Below are 26,910 nucleotides of genomic sequence, written 5' to 3'. Positions count from 1 at the left end.
CTACTAAGTTAACTACAATTAAAACTTCCTGTATTCACATTTCAGCCTCCCTCGTCAAGAATTTCAAGAACACCTAAGTTTTCTTATAAAAAATGTGCTAAAATAAAAAAGGCATCAAAAGAAGTACGTCTCCGCTTTCAGTGTCCCTGACATTATCTCAATGGTTCCGAATTTTTCGTTATGGCATCATTAGGAGGAAATATTTTGAACGGATGGAATTTGATAATGACATTTAGATTGGACGTCGGAATTTTTCGTTGTATTTTGTCTAGATGTTATGATGATTACGTGATGATATATGTTTATTAGGTATATGTATGTTTACATATATACACACGTTAATATGAGACAAAGCAATCGACCAAAATATAAACGAAATACTGTCCAGTTTGATATTATATTGAAATTGCTTGTCATATTATTTCCGTAATCATATTTAATTTTTGCGTTTCATTTTTTCTAAATAAAAATCAGTCAGTTCAAGCCTCGATTGAGGGGGCGGAGCCATATAAAATGAATGTAGAAAAACATACAAATAATGTAAAATTGATACTTATCCTATTAGATACGTTCCAAATAAAAATTATAAAAGACAAACCTGCATATACAAACCAATTACGTTTTGAAATCGTTAAGCATAATCATGAAAATGTAATATCGAAAAAGCATAAATTCAGCAACTGCAATATTACACTTCTGATAGCACTTGAACTTTAAACTTAACCAACTCGTTTTAAGGTCGCGTTGGGTACTGCACGGTTTGATGTGAACTGAGCTTGTGTAAGTAATGTAATCTTGCAAAAGTAACCCTGAACTGGAAACCTAACCAAATTCACAATTGCTTACGCTTCGTAGCCAGCTCTCCCTATCGCTCTGCTATAGTGACTCGACAGAGCCAGACTGTGTTTCGATCGGCGCAAACGGCAAGATTGTCACGTCGGCTAGGCCGCCTGGCTCCGAGCGTGGGTGCGATCGATCGCGCAACAAGTAGGTAGCCTGCAGCCCGGCCGCAGCTCAGCCAGGCCCGTGTACATACAGTGCTCTCACGTACATGGTTTTCAACCTTATTCGAAGGGAATAGTATGTTAGCTCGTCTAGCCTCGTGTTTGTACAGTGCCACTAACACGGTTTTCAACCTTGTCATAATGGTAGTAGGTGAAAATTTTGCTAAAGTTTTTGTAATTCTGCGCTACAGTCAAAATGGTATGGACATGTCAGTTTGAAACGATACGCTCGTTAGTGATAGACATTTTGCGTACGAAATAGGATCGCTTCATAATTGGGACAATTTGAGCATTGAACTGATCGTGATCGTGTCCTCACTGACAGAATAAGTGAATAGTGTGTATGGGTTGTCTCCCGAATGCTTTGTTTACCATAATAATTATATGACCTACTGGTTGTTTATCTGAACATTATCTTCCATAATCATACAGTGCCATACTATTTGTAAGCCATATTATTAAGTACAATAATATGGTTTAATAGAATATTCAAACGCAATAAGCAATTATTGCCATATTAATTGTTGTCCATATTATTAAGTGCAATAATATTTTTAATAGGATATTCAAACGCCATTAGAAATTATCAGTTGTTTCGGTTTCAGGGGGGGTCACGGTTCTAACCTAACCTACTTTCTGATAGCGGTGTCATTTTCCAGGGGGTCACAGTTCTAACCTAACCTAACCTACTTTCTGATTGCGGTTTCATTTTCCAGGGGGTCACAGTTCTAACCTAACCTAACCTACTTTCTGAAAGCGGTTTCATTTTCCAGGGGGTCACAGTTCTAACCTAACCTACTTTCTGATAGCAGTTTCATTTTCCAGGGGGTCACAGTTCTAACCTAACCTAACCTACTTTCTGATAGCAGTTTCATTTTCCAGGGGGTCACAGTTCTAACCTAACCTAACCTAATTTCTGTTAGCAGTTTCATTTTCCAATGGGTCACAGTTCTAACCTAACCTAACCTAACCTACTTTCTGGTAGCGGTTTCATTTTCCAGGGGATCACAGTTCTAACCTAACCTACTTTCTGATGGCGGTGTAATTTTCCAGGGGGTCACAGTTCTAACCTAACCTAACCAACTTTCTGATAGCGGTTTCATTTTTCAGGGGGTCATATTTCTAACCTAACCTAACCTACTTTCTGATAGCGGTTTCATTTTCCAGGGGGTCACAGTTCTAACCTAACCTAACCTACCTTTTGATAGCAGTTTCATTTTCCAGGGGGTTATAGTTCTAACCTAACCTACTTTCTGATAGCAGTCTCTGTGATCATTACGTATTCCGATAATTCTGACAAACCACATTATGGAAATTGACTTTTCTGGTAGCTAATTTGGATGTCAAATGATGTTATGGAATGTAGTAATTACAGATTTCGATGATTCTGACAAATGACATTATGGAAACTGACTTTATGGGAAACAAAGTTTCTGGCACGTGATTAATATAGTAAACAATGATAATGTGTATGCGTTGTCGGTAGATCATAACATTCGTAACTTTTGGAAGATCGAAAATTTTCTCGAAATATCCTGAAACGCTACTGAATATGTTTAACAAAATAATGAAGCCATTTTAAAGCAAGCAATGAATAACGACAATATTACTTTCTACTCTCTTTATTTCAGCACAATATCATTTTAAAAGGAGTAATTTTGTACCTAAGATTGTATGAGAGCGCTTTTTGCCTGCCACAGTTCTTGTAAATAACTGTTTAATGAATATTTTATTTACATTAGGTGTCCCACTGCTGGCCAAATTAATTCTATATTTATGTAAATTCCTTTAAAAAAATATAAATATAAATATTGGGGGACACCTTACACAGATCAACCTAGCCCCAAACTAAGCAAAGCTTGTACTATGGGTGCTAAGCGACGATATACATACTTATATAGTTACCTGGATTCGAAACCAGGACCACGGTTTAGCAGGCAGGGTCACTACCGACTACGCCAAACCGCTCGTCCGAAAATCTAAAGTAGGTAATTAGAAAAATATCTGTGAAGGAATTCAAGGGTATATGGCAATAATTATTATATTACTATAATTAGAAAAATTAGTAACACTTCTAACAATATTTTATCCTTTTCAGCATCACATAAAATCTAATATAAATATTTATCCAAGCCGTTCAACATCCATACTGAATAAGGAATGAATTACAACACAAACATACGCTTACACGAGATCGTATCGATCGAGCAACAAGTAGGCTTCGCTGGCAAACACCTTATACCTTAATAGCTAATAGAGACGAAGTGTTTGATGTAAGGGAGCCAAATGGAGAGTTGCGTGGTAATTTTAGCTGAGATTCTGTCAATTTGGTACTTATCTAATATATACTTTACAGAGGCCTTCAAACGTACATGTTAACATATTAACCAGGGTATTTACGCCTGGTGCGAGTGGTGGGTTAAATGCGTATATTGAAGATATCTTCTAAACGGAACATTTTATAACGATTGCAACCCTGTACGTTCGAAATATGGCCAGCAAACTTTAAATTAATACGGCTAGTTCAGACAAATTTACGATATATTCCGGTTGACTTTACATATCAAAATTGATGAACCGTATTCTTTTATAAATTAGGAATTTCAAAATCAGGCTGAATCAAGCACAGATGATAACTGTCCGTAGTTTGAGCTAACTGCCAACAATGAAACCAATTTGGTTGGTATACCTATTTAGTTTTTTGGAAATCGATCTACTTAAGTACTTATTATTTAGTTACTCATACTAACTCCTCAGGCGCAGCTACTCATGTCCGCCAATAGAACCGATCCTCTACAGTTTCCCTCCAGTTTTCAACCGAGTTCGAGCTGCGGAGAAATAAAATAAGACTAAATAATACTTGATAACGAAAATTAACGTCTAAATGGCCGCTCGATGGCGTCGTAAAAATAAATCGACTAGATATTTTAATTTCACACTACCTAGTAAAATACAAATTGGTACCTATTACTAATGATTGTTTTGGATAGCACGGCTCGAAAACATCGAAACATCGTTTTGTGCGTTTGTGAATAATTTAGTGAGCACAATTATCAAGTCGCCGCCGTAAATTAGCCTTCGTGCCACAAATTACTCTGGATGGGCCAATGTCCCAGTAAACTAAAAGAATTACTCAAATCGTTTTTTGGACTTTCAGAGCATTTTTTTTACCTACCTATTCGACCTTTGGTGATTTTTTTTCGATTCCGTACATTTTATTCAGTTGTTTTATTCAGTACTTACCTTTTATTCTAGCTCTGCTGTGAGTGAATGATTTAAATCTAAGAGCTCTCATTCTTTTAAGACATCATTTTCATTACAATACAATTTAAGCCATTGTATATATTGCAACATTTTAGACTATTCAGACGCTATGCTTACTTATTGTTGGAACGAATACGCAGACTAAATCGCGAAAATAAGCTAGTAGGAAATAAAACTAATTGAAACCGCAAAGTCCTACAGCTTGCTAAAAAGAAGTCGAAATTCAAAAGTGGCTACATCGTTTTGACGTCCCGTTTCCTTACGTAAATATTGATTTGAAAGGGACGACATGACCTTTTTTGTAGTAAAACTGTTGAACCGCTGAGCTTCACTTATTTGTAGCTGAGTAACAGTTTCGCGCGACCGACTCAATTAATCGCACGGCGGTGGACGCCAACTAGTCGTTATCGTGTTTTGTTCAGCATTTATTGGGCATTTTTATTGTGCTTGAAAGTTTTATAAGTTGCGTAGATGGCAAAAGGATAACCACCTATGAAGGGCAATACAGAAAAAAATGGTGCGCGTAGTCCCTTCGCGCGGAAGAAGTGAAATTTCGTAACATAACCTTAAAAACATTATATTAAGTAACTTCCCAGTCACGTTTTTTGCGTTTAGTTGCTTTAATATTTTTGCTGTTTAAAATATTTAACATTGCTAATTACTGAAATTATTGAAAAACAAACATAAAGTCATAAAATACGAACAAGTTAAAGAGTTTCACTTCAAAAATTGGCATATTTTTTGGCACATTCCTGGCATCAGTCTAGCACTTTCAAAATTCGAGTTGGCAACACTGCGCGTTAAACATTTAACGTTGTCATTTGGAAGTCGCATTAGGATTCTCACTTCAAAAAGTAAACGAGATGCTTCTATTTTAAACCTTGCCATGAATAATTTGTCTATACAAAGTTGTATAGGTACTTTAAGTTTAATAACCCAAGTGTAATGTTACCTACCTCTATACTGTACCGTATGAATTTTAATTGGACCGAGAACTCCGCAGATTAATCGATGACCCGCTAGCGCCAAACTGTTGCTCAGCGGTAAAAATGGTCAGCAAGAATTATATGTTATATTTCAGCGTATGTGGTTAAGCTGAGCATTTCAATAATAAAATGTGAAGTAACCTTTATTATGGTTAAACTTTTAACTAGCTTTGGATTTTTTGTTATATAAAGTTATCGTAGTTAATTTGGAGATCTGGAAAAGATACTTTCTTATTTGGGCATTTTTTGTAATTATCAAACAAAATTAGGCAACGTTATCGGATGTAACCTATTTAACCGATGCGTAGTAATTTTAATTGCATTAAAAAGTGAGCTGTGAAGCGGTAAAGTAAATCTCCGTATCATTACCGTGGCGCCTCCAATCTTGTCATTACCGGCAGATTAATTGATCACCTGCTAGCGCGATTCTGTTGCTTAGCTAAATATGGTCAGCAAGTATTACATTTCAGTAGATGTTTCTTTTAAATGTGGTCAAGCAGAGCATTTAAATATAGCTTAAAACCAACATTTTATTCGGTAATACTTTTAAGTAGTTTTAGATTTTCTTAAAACTATTTAACATAGCTTTTGTCTTTTGGAAGGGATTCTCCCTAAATCCTTAAATAGGCATTTTTGTAATTATCAAGCAAAATTAGGCAACGTTATCTGATGTAGCCTGTTTAACCGATACGTAGTAATTTTAATTAGAACGAGAAGTGAGCCGTGAAGCGGTAAAGTAAATCTTCGTATCATTACCGTGGCGCCTCCACTCTCGTCATTACCGGCAGATTAATTGATCGCCCGCGAGCGCGAAACTGTCGCTCAGCGGTAAATATGTTCAGCAATCAAAGCCATGAATTTTTATCGTTATATCGTATATCGTAGTTACTTGATAGTAAAAACGCCAAGAAAAATATAGTTTTTGGTTCTAGTGAGTAACCGTATGGGGGCTGTTCAAGTTTTTCATAAAACGAATGTAATTTTCTGTGAAGATTACGCTATTAAATAACCCGAGTAACGGATTCTGAAAACATCACTTCAGCAGATTATTATGTAAAAGTCCAGTTAAACCGATCAATTTCAAGAAGCTTAAACTTACAGTTTCTTATTAAGAAATACCCTGATAAATATGTATGTATACCTACCGGCCAAAATTACCCTATCATATTAATGATTTATAGCTAATATCAATGTTTCTAAAACGCAGTACCTACGCAGTAATTGTATGTAGTAAAATACACAATCAGTAACCCGATCATTTCCTATGATTTTGTGTCACGAAAATGTTCAGTTCAGATCAATACATACTTCATACTAAGAATCGAGGTACCACGATTTTTTAGCGCCACCTATTAACACTTTCGCTACCAAGAACCCGACTGTCGGGCACACCGCTCGTAGAAGCGTAGCCGATTACATGGGTTTCCCCGTATGTAGCGAAAATGTCGTAGCGCCGCGTAGAGCCCGGTTTTGAAAGTGTTAAATACTATCATAACTACACTGATGATGCCTACAATTTTTTTTTTTTTTAAAATGTGTCTTGACGTGATAATTGATATCATGATATTAAAATAAAAAAAATATGTCATTTGTTCTTATAAAAATAAAAATAGACAAAAATATTTGAGTATAATATGATTTTGGCCACTTCCAGGCTGCGAACAGCGTCATCTAGTTTTAAGCCTAAAAGGACCATACATTTCAGGGGTACGCTTTTTTGTATGGGCTTTGTCAGTCCCGTATTTCAGATCATTGAAATGTTTTCGAACTGTCTATTCTAACCCGTTTTGTTATCACTAAACAAATACACAATATTATATGTAGTTCACGAGCATTATATCATTTGACCGTCTCGAGCACTAAGTGCAGACACCGAGCGGATCCTAAATAAATAGCCATCCAGCCGCGGCCGTTGTTTGAGCCGGTAAATTAACTTGAACCCCGCTTACAAAACTAGAACGCAACTTGTGGAGTTTGTACGTCTGCTGCGTTTAACTTGTTGGAAGATAAATAAAAGAACTTTACTATAAACGACACTCGTACTTAGATGTGTACCTATTTACTTAGTCTGGCAGGCAAGTATGTCGCGCGATAAAGGATAAAACATCAGGCCGTCCCTATCGCACTGTATTTGTAAGTTCGATAGGAACAGCCTGATGTTTTATTATTTATCGCACGAACATGTTTGCATGCCTGGAATACTAATAAACAAGGTATTATTGGTATTCCAGACTGTGTAAATAATTTTGTACAAAAAATGAACGTCCCGACTCATTAGCGTTAGAGTTAGCTTAGTTTTCACAAAAATAAAATAATAATTATGGAATAATTGGGCGTCTACGTCTACCTTAGTATATTAAAAAATATGCAAGTACGTGCTTTATTTTTATTTTATTAAAAAGATTTTTAAAAATATGAAAATAATCGTGTTTAAAGAACCTTGTTAAATATTCAGAAAAAGTTGGTTAACCTCCAACATCATAAAATCTGAAACTCGAACCCGTTTTCAGCTTCATAAAATAATAATAACTCGACTAGTTATTACTGAAATGAGAAAACACACGCCCCGCCGACCCCACACAAATGGGATCTGGTCAACGTAATGATGATGAGATATGCACCATCTTGCTATACATACACGGTGAAATAAAAATGACTATTCAAACTTTGTCTAGTGACTTTTGAGGTCGTAATGAACAACTTTTATTATGGGACCAATGCTGAAATCGCAAAAAAAACTTTGGCTGTTTCATACATTTCGACTATCATGATGCCGCTCATTTCTGTGGAACAGCCAATTTTTCTTCACGATTTTGGCATTGGTCCCGTAGTAAAAGTTATTCATTATGACCTCAAAAAGAGGGAAAAAGTTGCGGAACAACGAACGGAGTGGCGCAAATGCATTGTGGAGGGTCGCAAAATTTGCGAGTCATGGTTTGCTGCACTCGCTATAAGAGACAAAAGCGACGCCAAGGTGTTTCAGCGCCGATTTCCGCAAATTTCTCTTGTCAGTCCTGCGGTAGACTATGTCAGTCTCGCATCATCGGTCTAATAAGTCATCAGAAAAGGTGCTCTTCGAATATTACACCATAAATCGTCTGCAACAGACGTTAAGGCCAATGATGATGATGACCTCAAAAGTCACTGTGCAAAGTTTGAACGGTCCTTTTTATTTTCACCCTGTATAACTTGAATATCATGAACGTTTGACATTGTTTACAAACCGGTCCAATTTAGCACAAAATTGCTGTTTATACGTTAGTGTTTACAAAATAAATTTACAAATTGAGAAAGGAAGTTTACCATCCATTCATGAATGTTATACAAATGAGGGTCATTAACATCTATAAGAATTCAAGCCGTGATTCATTAACATTTAAACCTATAATACTACTTATAGTATGAATTTTTTGAAACGAACGTTTCTAAACAAAGGCATTGTTCCTTTTGTGTTGAGCGGGAGCTTCTGTATTTGCACGCGCTAAGACAACAAGAAGCAACTGTATCCTGATAATTGTAAGGTTCAAATCTGTGCAGCAGCAAATTTGAGATAGATTATTTTGGAAATGTGAAGCAATAGACCACACCTCTATAGGTGCGAAAATACAGCGCTTCTAATACTTTGATACTTGATGGTGTAAGTATAGTACATATAGTTATAATAATCATCGGTAATATCAGGGAGTATAGAAGGAAGGAATAAAGGAGGAACATCTGTCGAAGTACAACAATCGCAAAACTGACCGGCTGAGGCCTTGTAATTGCAGTTACAAATCTCTCCGCTTGGAGCGCATGTTTCGCTCAATGATCAGCGATGTGACATGACATTAGACGTTCTTTTCTCTAGGCTGATTTCGTCAGACTGAGCAAGTCAAGACGTAGTCCCGTGGTAGTGCGCTGGCTTCGTACGCAGATGTTCTCGGGTTCGATTCTGACAGCGATCTTTTTACTTTTTGTTTTTTTTTTTTATACATTAAATTTCTTTTTGTGTATTTTTATTTGTATTTATTTATTGTTTTATTCAGACAAATGTTAATTTAAGCCCTTTAACATTGTTTGCCCCATGTTAGGATTCTTAGCTAATGTTGTAAGTCTTGCGAATGAAATTTCGAAAAGTAGTAACAAAACAAAATATTTTTGGACATTAAAAAAATAAAAAAAATTTAAGAAAAATATTAGTAGAAAAAAATAAAAAAGATCTCATCAGGATTTGAACCCGGGACCTCTTGCTCCGTAGGCGGGGTCACTACCGATAAGGCTAAGAGATTGTCAAACCCTTATCTCCCTGCTATTGCAGCGCCATTTATCTTTTCTTTTATATGGGCACTTCTGATACTTAAAGCTTTCGCTCCTATAGGTAATATGTCAGTCTGTATAATAAAAATAACACGCTTAAATAGCGAAACTGCCAGATTAAAAGGTTGATAAGCACCTGGCACCTTAAGGTGTCATCGCAAAGTGACAATAAACACTGATAAGGTTTTTCAATCTGACCGCCATTGTTATGTTTTGTTATAAATACGGTTTACGGTTTGTTTAGTTATTTATGTTATTTTATGTATCAAGACTTGTACCTAATATTTATGTAATTACTATTTATATATTGCTATATACAATTTTATTGTTGATTGTTAACAAAATCATTAATAAAAAATAACAGTGATAATATACTTGTTTCATTACTTACAGCACCACCACCAAGTATCAAAGTATTAGAAGCGCTGTATTTTCGCACCTATAGCGGTGTGGTCTATCGCTTCACATTTCCAAAATAATCTATCTCAAATTTGCTGCTGCACAGATTTGAACCTTACAATTATCAGGATACAGTTGCTTCTTGTTGTCTTAGCGCGTGCAAATACAGAAGCTCCCGCTCAACACAAAAGGAACAATGCCTTTGTTTAGAAACGTTCGTTTCAAAAAATTCATACTATAATAAATCCACATCTCGGACACTGGCGATCAAATTATATGAAAGAGGCGCGTTCCTAGCACACATTCTAAGCTCGTGTACGTGAACGCGTACCATGCTTGTATGAGTGAGATATGACAGGTCATCTCTTTATTATACTGTGATAAAACCATGAAAATTGGGACACTGCTACTAAACAGAAACCATGAAAAGTAAAAGTTGTAACTCTTCAAAAGTAACACGAACATGTCCCATTACTCTCCAGTGAAATCCAGCGCGCGGTTAGACTCAGATCGGCACTAATTTGCCTCCCAAAATTTATTGCCCTCACGCGAACCAATTTTTCGTACCCAAATGAGAAATTTGATTTATACGAACAATGATTGCATGTGTAAGCTGCAGTCACATTTGCCTGGCATCCGGAACGTATTAGTAAACATCGCTTCAGCAGCGGCCGGCATCTGACATTGCATTTATCATACAGTAAGTGCGCAGTGGAATTTACTCTTGGAATTTGCGAATTTACATTGATGCTAGTTGGATATCTATGAGTCAGAAGTATTTCTATAACTAAGTACCTATGAGGTAAAATAATATGCAGCGTAATAGATAATATCATACTGCAACAAACAATGAGGTCGTAATAGTAGAAAATAATCCGCGCTCACGTGTCAATCGAGCCAAATCGAAAGAGATTTTGTAAATTATATTTTCGTCGTGTATTTTTCGTCCTGATTAATAAGAAGATTTTAAATTTCATGCTAAACAGAAATTTCTGCAAACGATATCTGACATTATGAATTAAAATAAATCTGATGGGTGGAGTGTTTCTCTCACTGTCTTGGGACTCTCGGAAGAGAGTCGAATTCAAGACTCTGGATCAATATCACTTAAAGATTATTTCTTTATACATTTTCACTCAAGACTAATTAAATTTTAAGACAGAAAGAAAGATTTTCTTTCCTATTTTTCTTAGAAATCCTATGCTTTAAAGCTCTTTTTCTCGATTTTCCCCTAATCCGTAATTAATCTGATTCCTTAAGTACAATTTATTCCGTGTCAATGGCGGTAGAAACATCCTTAGCTGCGGACGGGAGCTTTGAAGAGGCTAATCTTGATTAAGAGTGACTAACTTGTCAAACGAACTTTGCAGACCCAAGATTCACTTAAGACTTTAAAAACACTTTCTTGCCTTTAAAGGGATCTTAACCTGCTTTTAGCCTTAAGATTCTTAGGGAAATCGTAGATTTTTTGTCAAGGATTTTTTGTAAAAGGGAAGGGGAGAATAATCAGTTACATATAAAAAGTACCTATTTGCAAACGAGCACACTGCGTTACAGTATCTATATTTATTTATTTAAAATACATTTTCAAACCTACCGTACATAACTGTACATATTAATATTGATCGTCGGTTTTCATATATCAGGAAAAAAAACCTATTATATTTTCTTTTGGCTAATACCTATTTGCTAATAAGGAAACCTGATTATGATTTTTGATAGGTACGTAAGGCCATTATTTTCCTAACACACTTATTTATATATTTCACAGGTATGCGAATCCTAGTAATGTTACTACTGGACACCCTACCCATGCTCGGCAACGTCCTGCTGCTATGCTTCTTCGTCTTCTTCATATTTGGCATAGTGGGGGTCCAACTGTGGGAAGGGATCCTCAGGCAACGTTGTGAGATGGTGCTACCACCAGGCACACTGCGACCCAAGTATGTCCAACTAACATTCATTTAAATAAGGTGTGAGATACTTTTGAATTTCGTATTCGATTTATTCGTTGTCACATGCAAATTATTTAAAGTTATATTAAAACTATGGAAACTTATATCGGGTATAATGAATTTACATCCCGACGTTTCGAACTCTTCACAGCGTTCGTGGTACAGATGTAGTGCAAAATGTTTTTCCTTTATATTTCCATGGAAACTCAAGAACGTATCATGCGATTTCAGTCAGGCTCAGTACAAGGATAGCTAGTAGCGTTAACGTAGCATGACAAATATGAAAGTTTCGTAGAAAATACAATGGAAAAATGTACATACATACACACAATGACGCCTGTATCCCTTAAAGGGGTAGACAGAGCACATGAAACTACTTAAGTTTCAGTGCTACTCTTGGCAAATAAGTGGTTGCAAGAAAACGAAAAGTTTAACCCGTATCCCATGGTCGACTTCTACTACACCCACGGAAAGAAAGGCGGTGGTGAAATTTTTAACTCGTCACCACACAGGCTTAGTGGCATTGGCTGGAAAAATATTATACACTGTATCTGTAGCCACATTATACGCGATATAATAGTTTCTATAGTTTTATTCCTTGAGTAATTATCGCACTAACCGAAAACGATTGTAAGCTATCATAATATTCAAAAGTATCTACAAATAGGTAACAAAAACGAGAATCTATTTTATCGTGTTGTCCTATCTCATAAGCTCATACTCATGTCGTTTATTTGCTGGAAGCCAACGCTGTCTGCGAAGTTGGTTAGAACATTCTGGATGAGAAAGAAATGTTTGCGTTTACATTTTGGTCTTATGCTCGTAGCAGCACGTCCCATGCTAGCGTTGACAGCATGCAATATTTAACGCTTCGCGTCCATGGCTGCTCATAATCATTTGGCATTATATTTTTCAGACCGATCAAAGTACACTAACATCAGAATGATATTTGGAACATATTATTTGGTCACTAGCTTTTGCCACAAAATGTTTTAGTACATGTACAGAACTGAATGGGCCGCGAATGCGTACAGTCACCGGTAAAAATATGTGATGATTTCTATACCGTGTAGCATTAATGTCTTGTTTGAAATGTCATACGAAATTGTCAAACGATTTAAAGCGACAAGGTAGAAATATTATCACTTAATTATGGCGGTGACTGTACTTGTAGCTCAGCGAAAGAATCGCGGTGTGAGCCGCCCCTGCTTTTGCCCGCAACATCGTGTGCGTGGAATTAGAACAATTACTAAAGAAAGCTCCTAAATTAAGTCTAATGGTAAAAATCTATTTGAGCATTAGATAACAGGCAATTCATTAATATTCTTAATTCCACTCCCATTGTTACTCCCCAAATGGGTGATTTCTGGAATTGAAACTTCTATATGTCCTCCTTGTACTCAAAAAATATATACTTAAGTATAATAAAATTTCAACTAAGTTAGTTCAGAGGTTGAGAACAATGAAGGGGTAACAAACAGACGGACAGACATGGCATTTATAATATTCCGTAGGTATGGATCATGGATTCGCTGGCCGTTGAAAAGTACGGTAACTAGATAACATGATTCAAAAATTATTCTAATGTCAGTGTTCGTTGAATTGGCCTGTTTATCATTGCATAGTGCATACGCTAGCCAATGCAATGTCGTACACTTATATCCACTGTTCAACGCGCATGTTCAACTAACAGAATGGCTTTCTTAACAAGCTACTACACACTTAAATATTGCATCCCGTCAAACCACATGATAAATACACAATGAAATAAAAAGGACCGTTCAAACTTTGCATACTTAGTGACTGTTGAGGTCGAAATGAACGAGATTTAGGTATTATGGGACCATTGCTGAAATCGCAAAAAAAAAGTTGGCTAATTCACACAGTTTGAAGGAGATGACGCCGCTCATTTCTATGGAACAGCCAATTTTTTTCGAGATTTCAGTATTGTTCCCATAATAAAAGTTGTTCATTATGACCTCAAAAGTCACTAGGTATGCAAAGTTTGAATGGTCCTTTTTACTTCACCCTGTATTTTTGACTGACAGTACACGCATGACGAATCATTAAAGAATGTAGCAAAAGACCACAGACATTAGTAAGCGTAGCATACATCTACATTCCCTGTTGTAGTTTTCGCAGATTTTGCTACATTGTAATAGATTTTAACATACGATAAAGTTTTACAAGTAGGATATTTAGACACTAACCAACCTAACATTACATTTAGGAAAGCCAATAACTATCAGTCAACATTATAAAATGTGAATGTCTGTAAGAAATTTGTGGCAAACAACTCACTAAAGGACCATTTAGACGGCGCACGAACTCGCTTGCGATTTTATATACAATACATACAAAGTTCCATACAATTTAGCACACTGATAATCAAGTCAAATACCTCGTGTTCTTGCAAGTTTTCGCGCTGTGTAAATATGTCCTTAGTCATGCTATCCTCCTAATATCTAGAGTACCAGACTCATTTTTACTTATATATAGTGTTGAATTTGAAACTCTCTTTAATCTAACTGTAATTCATAATTCGATTTTTAAGGAAACTCTGTACTTGGGAGGATAAAGGTACTAAGAGTTCTAAGAAAACGTTACTTACATTACTAACAAGTCACAATTTCAACAAGACAGTCACATGTGTACTAGACATATTGCTGCAAGGTACATGACACACGTCACCAGCTGCCAAATTTATGTTCCAGAGACCTGTCCGAATGGTACAGAGTGCGCGTCAGAGTCAACTCGTAAGAATTAGCGATCAAAATTAATGTGTTTACTAAGAACATCGAAATCTGTTGTATCGTGTATCTTCACACATCTGCCGTCCAGATGTGCTATTGTTAAATTGCTTCCATTTCCCAAATTGGCATTTCTAGGGCAACCTAAAACGTTAACTAACATTTCAAATTAATCTAACTGTTGTGCCTTTAGAAATGCCAGTTTGCCCCTGAACAAGCAATATGCTATCTCTGTTAACTGTACTTTTCAGAATTGGAAATATCCACATACTAATATTTTACACAAAATAGAATGACAACTTATTGTAAAATTTCTGCACAATAATCTCAATATCTGGCTAAAAATTTCGGGTCACTAAATGTATAAATAAATAGGTACCACATTACATCTCTTTCAGTAACACACACCAGACTTATCAATCTAATCATTCACCTAACATTTTACTTTACACAATATCGCTTTAAATTTATTCGGCTCTTATATTTTAAAGATTGTCCGGAGACAAGTTTAAAGGACTGTATAAAATTGTTACGGCGATGATCGAAGGGTCTTAACGACGGTCCGTCGAATGATGTGGGTAACGACTTACGGTAACGTAACGACTTACGGTACCGTAACGTGTTCCGGCGGGTAACGACGCCCGTTAACGGTAACGACAGCCACTGCCGCTTATCCGGACGATACACTAATACTGATACTTTATACTTAAATAACGACTTTTTCTAACATAACACTTAATGTTTTAACGTTTTGTTACGATCCATTTTTGATTACTGGATTCCTACTATCTATATAAACAATTTTTCTTTTAACATGATTGTTTTAATAGCTCGGTGACCCTTAACTTCATGTGCTTTTTCTTATGATCTATTTACACACTACTGAAATAAAAATAAGTTTTTAAGTAGGATCATATCAATTTTATCACATATCTTATGTGACAAATTATTTAGACCACTTACCACTTGCCTCCCGTCATTTATATCGTTTTGTAAAAACCTTCGTATTTATAGTAAATACAGCATGGACATTGCATGAATGTTGTCTCCATCGTTAAATCCAGTATTTGCATGTCCTGTTAAAAATAAGTATCGCTTAATTTGCTATTATCATAACGCTAAATACTAACCCCCTTATTCATAAACGTACTCTAAAGTTATCACGCCGATAAAGTACGTTTGTCCCTTCCGACGTATTGATGTGACAGAAAAGGACAAACGAACTTTATCGGCTTAATAACTTTAGAGTACGTTTATGAATAAGGAGGTAAAACTAGTCATTTAGCTTATCATCTTAACATGTCATATACTATCCGTTGAAACAAATGTGAAATAAAAATCCCGGTAAAGAAATCAAAAGTACCTAAACAAAAATGTATTAAACCCAGTTTAAAACATCAAATTCTCTTACACAGCATATCCTTTTACTACGAGTTCTCAAAAGAGTTGGACTACATATGCACAACACCAGAAGACAGTGGGATGCACCTTTGCGGCGATTTCCCGCCGTACCGGTACGGGCCGCTCGTCTGCAACGAGACCGCAAAACCCTACCCGTCCCGCAATGAGCCGACAAACGTGTCTTGTGTAAACTGGAACCAATACTACACCAACTGCACTCAAAGGGGATCCAACCCGTTCCAAGGCACGATTTCCTTTGATAACATCGGGCTCGCTTGGGTTGCTATATTTTTGGTGAGTTTTATTTGTAAAACAATTGTATTTTTATCTGACTATCTCTGCGGGCTCTTCTCTCCGAAACGGTATGGCCCGTTTGTCTGTAATGAGCCCGCAATGAGCCGACAAACGTGTCCTGTGTAAACTGGAACCAGTACTACACCAACTGCACTCAAAGGGGATCCAACCCGTTCCAAGGCACGATCTCCTTTGATAACATCGGGCTCACTTGGGTTGCTATATTTTTGGTCAGTTTTATTTGTAAAACAATTGTATTTTTATCTGACTACCTCTGCGGGCTCTTCTCTCCGAAACGGTATGGCCCGTTTGTCTGTAATGAGCCCGCAATGAGCCGACAAACGTGTCCTGTGTAAACTGGAACCAGTACTACACCAACTGCACTCAAAGGGGATCCAACCCGTTTCAAGGCACTATCTCCTTTGACAACATCGGGCTCGCTTGGGTTGCTATATTTTTAGTAAGTTAATTATTAAGACTTGACTCATTTTTTTTACTCCCTCGAAATGTTTTCCTGAGCCTAGTTCCCATTTTCAAGAAACAATGAGCCACAATACTAAGTACCATTGGCAACACTTAAGTTAGCTGTACATTTGTAATCCTTATTACAAGGGCATAACGTCTAGCGATGGTTAGCTAAGAGTGTTGCTGTTAGTACCTATTAATAATTGAAAAATAGACGAGGAGAAATGATCGGACATTTGATGCGAAACGACCACTTTTTTATAACTATTCTGGAGGGGCGGATAGGACATAAGAGAGGTCGAGGAAAGCCCAAATGCAGCTACATGGACCAAGTAAATCGAAAAAGTAGGGGCCATGTCGTATCAAAGAGTGAAAGAGGCACAGGATAGAAAAAGCTGGAAAATACTCCACCGACAAGAGATTATTTCTTAAATTTATGATGATGAAACAAAACTATAGAAACGAATTAAATCGCGTATAATGAATTTACAATTCATCCCGACGTTTCGAACACTTGACAGCGTTCGTGGTCAACGGGTGGAATTTAAGTTAATTTAAGAAAATTATTACATTAAGAAAATTTTATTATGATGATTAATAATGCGTTGAATCCTTATTAATTTCTTGTTATTAAATATTCGTATATCAAAATGTTACTGTGCGTATGATTTGGCAGTTCTCTAATATTTTACAAAGCTATACCTATTATGTATTTCTTAGAAAATTTAATGCACTTTACTGATACATATATTTGTTTTTAGGTTATATCCTTGGAAGGCTGGACGGATATTATGTATTACGTGCAAGATGCTCACAGTTTTTGGGATTGGATATATTTTGTTCTTTTGATTGTGGTAAGTTATATTAACGGGATCTAAAATATTTGCATTGTCCAGGATTTTAATGTAGACAATTGAAATCTAACATTACCAACTTTGGCTAATATTACCGATTAGAAACTAAAATTTTGGCCAATACTAAAATATAACTTTGAAAGATTTAACATTCTGAGGATCAGTCCATCGGACAGCAACGGCCTATCAGTTAGAAGTTATGTGACTGCGCCAAAGAACTGCTCGTTTTGCCGTCCGGACAGATAGGTACTGACTGATATTAAAAACAAGTATTCTAACCAGAAGGATAATTTCTAGATTGGATCATTCTTCATGATAAACCTCTGCCTCGTCGTCATCGCGACTCAGTTCAGCGAGACGAAGAAACGCGAGATGGAGCGCATGCGCGCTGAAAGAGCGCGTTTTACATCTTCTTCGACGCTTGCGTCGTCGACCAACAATAGCGAACCGGCGACGTGCTATGCTGAGATTGTGAAGTATGTGGCGCATTTGTGGAGGAGGTTTAAACGGCGGATGGCCAAGAAAATCAGGTATGATTTTTAGCTTAACAGGACGGGTAAATTCTCCATACAAACGCTCTCGACTATTTCCTCCCTGGTTTTTGAAGATAGAGGAATGATGTTTTCTACACAGATTATTATTTTTTTATCTGTGTCGGACCGTTTAGATTTTTTGATATTCTTATTTTTAAAGACGCTAGAGCCCATCAAAAATTTCCAAAAATGGCCTTATGGATTATGGCGCAAAAAAAAAAGGTATGGTATTCAAAATTGGTAACGAATAGCCAAAAAGACTAAACGCTCCGACACAGATTATTTCATTGTTATTCAGATTCTCAAATTTCGTTACGATTGGTTAAGTTTTGAAGGAGGAAACAGTCGAGAGCGGAACCTCGATTTTAAAGATTTTTTCGCAATATTTTTAAATGAGTTGTTCTGTTTTCAATTCATTCATCAATTTTTTTTTCGATAAATCTAGTTAATAACACCTAGTATATTTAACTAAAATTTCCAAATTCAAAAGGGAGTTCCTTTCCATTTTCTACTGCTCCGCTCCTGTAGCCTAATATGCAAATGGGTACGAAAAGATATAGCTTTTTTTTACACAAACATACAAAGACTTATGATCTCTAGAACTGCCATATATAATAGTACAAGTACAGAAGGCTCACTCCTTTGAAGTTCACAAAACGCCGCCATTCTAAATTCTTACCTACATTAACAAACGGACCGCACGCGTGCAGACGACATTGAATTCTATTGCGCCGCGCGAAGGTCGTCGCCACTGAATGGGCCGCGAACTCGCGGCCGCCGGCATGTACTTGTAGCGCGGTGAAAGGATCGCGGAGTGAGCCGCCCCTGGAACTGCATCGTAATAAACCAGAATTTCACTTGCGAGCCGTGTGTAGTTGATAAGCTTGTTAAATTGTACCGTTACCTACTGGATAATTTGATTCTCCTTTTAAAAGTCTCATACTTTCACCGTCAAAAATGTCACACCTGTTTCAGGAACCATTTAACATTCATAAATAACGGGCTAAAAACGCTTCTAGAGGATACTTCATTGTGATATTTTTTTAGGTTATACCGATACCAGCGAGCTCAAGTGCAATGGCGTACAAGCAGAGAAACTCTTCAATTGCCAGCGAACAAGCCCAAGCAACACCATCCCTGCTGCCCACGGGTTCATCCTCAGGTACACAAATTACTTACGGCTTCGCTCGCGTTAGAAAGAGACAAAAACTAGCCAATGTCACTCTCCATCTCTTCAACTACCTCCACTTAAAAAATCACGTCAATTCATCGCAGATCACAATCAAATGAAGCTACACCGGCACTGTCCCTACGCCTTTGCCTCGAGAAGATTTTAGTTACCCCTCAGTTGAAGGAACGTCCACAGTGAGACCGGCAAGAAACTCGGCGGATCACTTCTTTTCAAATCATTACATTTCATTAAATTTCCTATCATGATATCTTAGACTTCTTCTTTAGTCCTTCCCTCAATGCTGAGGACGACACTTTACATCCTCGTGTTATGACCATATTATTCACTGTAGTAGTAGTAAGCACTTTATTGCACAGAACAAATTACAAGTACAGTGAATAATTATAATGGTTATGTACAAGGCGAGCTTATCCCTTTAAGGGATCTCTTCCAGCTAACCTTAGAATAACAAACCTAAACCTCAATGTCACTCCCGAGTGGTAGAAAAGTCGAAAAAAAAACTATCGTGTTCAAGGAATAACATTAAATATCTGTACCCACCTGGTAATAAATGGAAAATATGCGCTGTCTGTACCTATAATAAAGTGCAATGTAGGTTACCGCACTAACTTAGAACGCCGCACTTCATTAGTTTAACATTTTATGATACTGCAATGTCTGCAATGGCTACCAACGCACTTTGTAGTACCTAAAGAAGGAAATAATATCTTTCGTTTTAGCGTTACCCGGTATACATATAACATCACAGAAAGTCCTGAGTTTTATCATAAACATCACATGTATTATTTTACTTAACATTTTTATCAGAAAAAATTACAAAAATGCCCACTCATTTTACGAGGTCCCATGAGAAAATCTCCTGAAAGCGATTGAAGTTGAACAAAAACAAGAACTAAGTAAGCTCATAATCTTCCGCCTTAAAGTAGGTAATCCCGCGTTCTAGACCATCATAAAATCCAATTTCATTTATTACAATATTTTCCTGGAAACAATTACATCAGGATCAGCATAATATGTTCACAAGCCATTACTTAATTCAACATTACTTGTCCCTACTACTTTGTCCCCGCGAATACAACGGGTGCTTGAGGCTCATTTAGATGGTCCCAGTTACTGACGTCAGTACTAACTAATGTCAGGTTTCTTGCTATCCAAGTTCGCGTTGCTCTTTTCAAACTAGGCCCTGGGAACACTTTTGCAATTAGTTTTATGAGTGCTATCTGTGTCTATCTGGTCCTAATTGCATTGCACAGGTATGTTGAATGTAATAACATACTTAATTTCCTATGTGTAATACACAACTGTAAAAACATGGGTCATTTAGAGATTTTTTTTTCTCCAACATGTATATGTATTTATGTCGATAATATCTTAAAAGAAATTACTCATACCCATCCTCAAGTTTCATTTTCTTTGCATATTAACTGTCATAATAGACAATTGCAGGTACTTAGGTATTATAATAATTACGTTAATTTTATTATCCAATTAATAAGTCACTCCATAGTTTACCTATTTGCACAAGTACCGGATCCAAATTAAACTAGTATATCCAATAGTATCAGAACATTTTGGGTATCGTATGTCTCAAAACCTTTTAGCTACTTGTACGAGTACTCACCCCAAGGCCCAAACTAACCACCTCTAATATAATTCTCAGACCGGGAAGGAGGAGGGGGACGAGCCCCTCGGGCGGCCGAGCCTGTTGCGCGTACCTTCGCTCTCAGCCGCCGACCTCGAGGTAACGTGATAACGCTCAGATAATTATGCCTGGCGGGTGTATTTAGCCTGATTTTATTGGGTTAAAGGTGCTAACGGCCCAGCCACTACATGGGCCCCATTCACGTTACGAAATCGCTTCGATCGATCGGACGAAGATCGTGGCGACCGGTCGCATGAGTCACATCGAAATTGGCAGCCATACACGAAGCGATTGATCGTTACAATTGAGCCATACACGAAGCAATTAATCATTACGATCGATCGTTTACTGGTAGGAAACGGAATATTTAAGTCACTTCAAATTAATGAGATAAAAATATGATCATTGGTCGCAAAGGACCACACACTTTCGATCCGTCGTTGCGATATTCATGATTGCACGGAGTTTTGTTGCGATTTCCGATATCGTATTCAATTTGAAATACACTGTCGATCGGTCGTTTCGATTAATACGACGGATAAATAGCAAAGATGAATCGTGCCGTGAATGGCCACTTAAGGCGGCAGCTTCGAGCGGCGGACATAAATTGAAGCAAGACAGCGATGGGACTTTTCAATCACACTTATGGCTGCCGCTCGGCCTGCCGCCTCAGGCGAATGTCGTGTCCAAACCGTAAGGACCTTTTACACATTATTGTGACATACGCACAACGATGTCTTTTACCAAAAATAATTTAAGAAAAAAAATCCCAATTTCTGTGTCACTTTGATTACCGAGTCTACTCACGTTAACATGAAATATACGGTGCACTCAATTTTCAAAGCGCTCATCTCTACAGCATAGTTACTACACGACAGTACACCTGATCTCATAATCTAGGTTACATCAATCTAAAAGTTGCTGCTGGAAATTTACATACAACCAATTTTCTACAGTATCATGAACAGTGGAGTTTTTGCTTATTAAAATAAATTGAGATTCTATCTAGATTGTACCTTTCTATCATTGTCAGCTACAATGTATAATTTGACTTTATATGAGAGACTTTATTTGATTTTATATCAGAAATATTCCCGTTATTTTCAACTTATACTAATGGTCAATGGATATGTTGAAGTAGATACAATTTTAGTAGACTATACCATAAACTTATTCACTAAATAGGTTTTATAGATCCTGATAAAAATTCATGATACCTGTTGCGTGTATTTACACGAGTCATGGATGTACGAATCGAACAGATAATGTTTAGGGCTGATCGTTTAGACGTACGTGACGACCAGCCGGCCTAGCCGAAGGGACAATCGTTGACGCTACGTGGCGATTGAAACTCGATTGGCTCTGTCGCGCCATACGGAAGATAACAGAGAAAGCTAGCTACGATACGCTACATAACGTACTCGATTGTGACGTAGGCTAGATACCCAGTTGGTGCGAAGAGGACGTGTGTGTTACTGTTTACAATGATGGCCCTTTTATTGGAATCCCAAAAAGGCTTCTATATGACATCCCCGTATAAATAATTAAGGGAGTGTAAAGACAGAATGATAGCTCGGTGAAATAAAAATGTGGCTTCACCTGCCTTACTGTTTAGCTGGGAAGCTTTACGGTCACATCAAAAAGCTGTTTTGTTGACGAGTACTAAATTAAGTACAAGATAGTGGTGTACATTTTTAACCAAGCTGGTGACGTGAAAACCATCAAACGCTTCTCTGAATGCGAATAAATCAGATTGCAATATATCCAAAGGTATTGAGAAGTGGAACGTACATATTATTTTTTATATTTTAGAATGCGTCAAACCTCTCGCTCCTTTCACCACCATCACTGGCCCGAAGACGCTCGTCAGTGATGTTCAGCGATACAGTCCTGCTACACACACCGAATTCACCTCACGGCGGACATCCCCACAATGTCTGCTCATCAGAGAAAATGACACAAACAGGTGATGTTGCCACTGCCCTAAATTACCCCATAAAAGTTTTCTAACCTTGCAAACTGAAACTTCGCTAAATCTTTAACTCCTGATTAGCAGAGATGTCTGCAATCGATGCCGCTAGGTTTAGAATAGGTTTAAAAGTGGAAAATGTCTGCCTTTGGTGAGACTTGAACTCACGGCATCTGGATCGATACTCCAGGGCTCTGCCAACTGACCCGTTTAAGTGCTGGCTTGGCTTATTTGAAGTCTTGGTGGCTCAGTTGGCAGAGAGCTGGAGTATTGATCTAGAGGCCGTGAGTTCAAGTCTCACTCAAGGCAGACTTTTCCACTTTTTTTTTTTCGCTTAAATCTTTCTTGGGAATCAATCTATTTAACAAATTTAATGTTTCCAAATTGTATAACATTATAAATATTTATAGATTCATTGTGCCAACGTGACTGGCTTAAGAGCCATAGTGGTGAGTCTAGAGATGGTAGATCTAGACGATCTATTAGACGGGCATGAACAATCTGGTCTATACTTGCTTCTTTCACTCTTCATAGATCGATAGGATGGTTTAGGTACTTTGCGTTAAGAACAATTATCTTCTTCTCTGTTCTTAACATAATTTTTAGAAATGTTCCTTCTCTAAGTCTCCTACTCCATATCCACTTATACATGTTTTATACATATCTAAAACTGTTGTGAATTTTTTTGCTGTAAAATCTAAAGCATCGGTTCAATCAATCAATTTTATTTTAATCATTGAAAAACTTAAAGAATACTAATATTCAATCATTGTCTTTGATAAAATCACCGATGTTTTTGATAAATTAGAAAACAAATTAGTCACGAAACTTCTAAACGCACTGTAGTGACATTAATTTGGGGGTGTAGAGTTCGACCTGCCGACAGGCGACACGGCAGAGGAGAGAGCGGCGGCAGTTGGAACCATGTCCTGCCAAGAACTCCTGGCACTCTCTGGAGCCTTATCAGCCGCACTGCCTTCCGGACAAGTCACTTTGGACTCCTTTTTTGAAGAATTGACTAAAGGCATTAGCAAAAGGGCTGGTGACGACAAAGACTGTAAGGTAAAATGCAAACGATTACTGATTCTTAATGTTTTATACCACACGGTGCAACAAAATTTACAAATAAATTTTGAATGTCTACATTGTCTTTTATAGGGTCATGATGTAGAAGACTATTCATGTTGCGCGGAACTACTGGCAGCCGAGGCAGCGGCAAAAGAAGCGCGAAAGGGGCGATTTACTAGTGCTTGTTCGATATTTTGGCGAAAAATATCAAAGTTTTTTTCTTTTTTAAGGAAACATATAAAAAATGTAGTAAATCACAAATATTTCCAGCAAGGTAAATACAACACAAACTAGTTGAACAATTCGAAACAATACCATCTTCATACTGACATCATATTTTTATTTCAGGTATACTATTAGCTATACTAATTAATACTTTATCAATGGGAATTGAGTACCACAACCAACCCGAGGAATTGACAGTAATAGTAGAAATCAGCAACGTTGTATTTTCTGCAATTTTCGCTGTTGAAATGATTCTTAAAATCATTGCAGAAGGTCCTTTCAAGTATATTTCCAATGGGTTCAACGTTTTCGATGGAGTTATTGTAATCTTAAGGTAAGTCTATATAGTTCGTAATTTGTTTTTGTTAAATTTAGGGAACTTTTTTTGTTTACTGTAATTTCAAACAATAATCATTTGTTTGTTAAACAGTGCATTTGAATTAGCGCAAAGCTACGGCAACGAGAAGGAACTGGCCGGCAACTCTGGACTCTCCGTGTTGCGCACATTCAGACTTCTGCGCATCCTAAAGTTGGTTCGCTTCATGCCCAACCTGCGCAGGCAGCTGTTCGTCATGCTTCGGACCATGGATAACGTCGCCGTCTTCTTCTCACTTCTAGTTCTGTTCATTTTTATATTCAGGTAAATCATTGATCAATTTAATATTAGGTTATTTAGTAATACTTACAAGAATTATAAACGTTGTTGGGGTATATAAAAATAAAATTTAAATTAAACACTTAAATAATTTGATACTAAATTGCATGACTTAAATAAAGTTAAAATCAGAATTGACCAACGTTTAATTTTACATTAAGGATAAAAAAATTGCCGGAACTGCTTTGAGTTTTGTAGACTTCTTACAATTTCCCTCGACTTTGTGTTAATTTCAAATCTCTTCTTTATCTAGTTACCAACAACTGAATGAAACGATTTTGTTACGTTCTATTAACTGACGCTAAATTTTATTATATTACAGTAAAAAGAGAGAGATATACTTAGGGAAATTTTAAATTTGTACCTAAACTGTAAACTTCTGAACCCTACCTTCCTTTTCTTTTTTCTTCTATAACCTTCCCATTTATCACGTAGGTACCCTAACTAAGTAGTTATTATCACAACACCCACAAGCTCTGATTGACTGCTCAATCAGTTGTTAATTTTTCCGTAGCCCACGGCGGATAAAGCTGGCTCTCAGTAATAAATACGAAATTCTGAATGTTTCTAAACTGTCACATCCGCATCCCTTCCCCTGTGCACTGCCTAACTGTGAGTGATTTCTCCTTTTCTTTCAATCTTATCCTATAAATGTGAGTCATTTCTGTCTGTGACATTCCACCTACAACACACTACCACTGTCCACACTCTTAACATCTTTGTCTCTTCTATTATTACAAAATTCATCGATCATAGTATATGTCTGTCACGCTTTTGTGCTTTGCGTCCATTTCAGTTTTTAACACCTGCACATCATAATTTATAATTTTAGACCATCTTATTTTTCTTATTAATTATTCCATCTGAATTTCTTTCCTCCTAATATTTGAAAGGCCTAGTAATCGTGTTATCTAATTGACATTGCGTGGTAACGTCCAGCATCCTCGGTATGAACCTCTTCGGGTGCAAATTCTGCGAGAAAGACAATGAGGGCGATGAGGAGTGCGACAGAAAAAACTTTGATACGCTCTTGTGGGCCTTTGTCACAGTGTTTCAGGTATTCAACATTTTCAATTAAAGTCCTAACAGATAACCCAGAAACAGACTGAACATTACTAAACGCTTTTACGGGTCCGTCAGCAGTCAGCACTCACGACAGTATGACAATACTAATAACAACATTATTTGGTGACCGCTATATTACTAACCACGCGAGTACACAAGCGACTGTTCACTCTGCTGCAAGACACATCAAATTTACTATATACCAAAATGAATCTCAACGGAACGACGGCTTGCAGCACTGTGCTTATCAACAGACGTTCAATCGCGTATGCTACCCTAGAACCCGCGTAGTGACAACTCTAGAATCATCCGTATCCGATTAATCCAATCATTAGTCGATCACCATGTGTCGTTCAGTACTCTCATCAGACGCCGTCAGGAGCACATACGTTAGTCAGAGAGCTTGGTTGATGTAGGTTAGCTTGAGGTGTATCGGAGCCGAGTCGCGGGTTACCCTATTCATCAGATTCTCTACTCCCACTACCACAGCTGCACTCAGTTTATACAGTATATCTCACTTTGCATGCTGCTTCTATAATACTATCTTGTGCATTTTTTCTTCAAAATTTGTGGTCAATTTTGGTCAATTGCTCTTCCGAAGACTTCATAATTGAAATGACCAAAACTTTCCACCGATTTTGCTCTCAGATTGGCGTCTTTATTTTTCTCCAGTAACATAATCTAATTACTCTGGCCCTTTTCTTCAACATTTTAACTTTCAACTTATAAACGCTTAAAAGTTTGGCCCACTCACTTTATTTTCCTATTATCTTTTTCCTTTTGCATTACTGAAAATAACTTGAATTCTTTATTGCATTAATCATGAATGATATTTAATGGAGTATTTGAATAAGAATTACGAATGATTTTAAAACTTTATGCACCATTTATTT

At 37.0% G+C, this 26,910-nt stretch overlaps 1 protein-coding gene across 1 annotated transcript in view; it reads left to right on the top strand.

The window, feature by feature from the left end:
- Window positions 1-26,910, top strand: part of LOC125233195 (voltage-dependent T-type calcium channel subunit alpha-1G) — a 294,775-nt gene that overhangs the window by 216,572 nt on the left and 51,293 nt on the right. The window contains exons 7-18 of the mRNA XM_048139099.1: window positions 11,721-11,892; window positions 14,619-14,660; window positions 16,070-16,349; window positions 17,576-17,668; window positions 17,966-18,198; window positions 19,249-19,363; window positions 21,054-21,134; window positions 22,848-23,001; window positions 23,873-24,066; window positions 24,163-24,346; window positions 24,421-24,631; window positions 24,728-24,937. Of these exons, the coding sequence (XP_047995056.1) occupies window positions 11,721-11,892; window positions 14,619-14,660; window positions 16,070-16,349; window positions 17,576-17,668; window positions 17,966-18,198; window positions 19,249-19,363; window positions 21,054-21,134; window positions 22,848-23,001; window positions 23,873-24,066; window positions 24,163-24,346; window positions 24,421-24,631; window positions 24,728-24,937 (1,969 nt within the window). The remainder of the gene's footprint in view (window positions 1-11,720; window positions 11,893-14,618; window positions 14,661-16,069; window positions 16,350-17,575; window positions 17,669-17,965; window positions 18,199-19,248; window positions 19,364-21,053; window positions 21,135-22,847; window positions 23,002-23,872; window positions 24,067-24,162; window positions 24,347-24,420; window positions 24,632-24,727; window positions 24,938-26,910) is intronic.

The sequence above is a fragment of the Leguminivora glycinivorella genome, chromosome 14 (genome assembly GCF_023078275.1).
Source record: "Leguminivora glycinivorella isolate SPB_JAAS2020 chromosome 14, LegGlyc_1.1, whole genome shotgun sequence".
In the NCBI taxonomy this organism is placed as follows: Eukaryota; Metazoa; Arthropoda; class Insecta; order Lepidoptera; family Tortricidae; genus Leguminivora; species Leguminivora glycinivorella.
The sequence above is the reverse complement of the archived record's forward strand: the minus strand, read 5'-3'. Positions and strand labels throughout refer to the sequence as shown.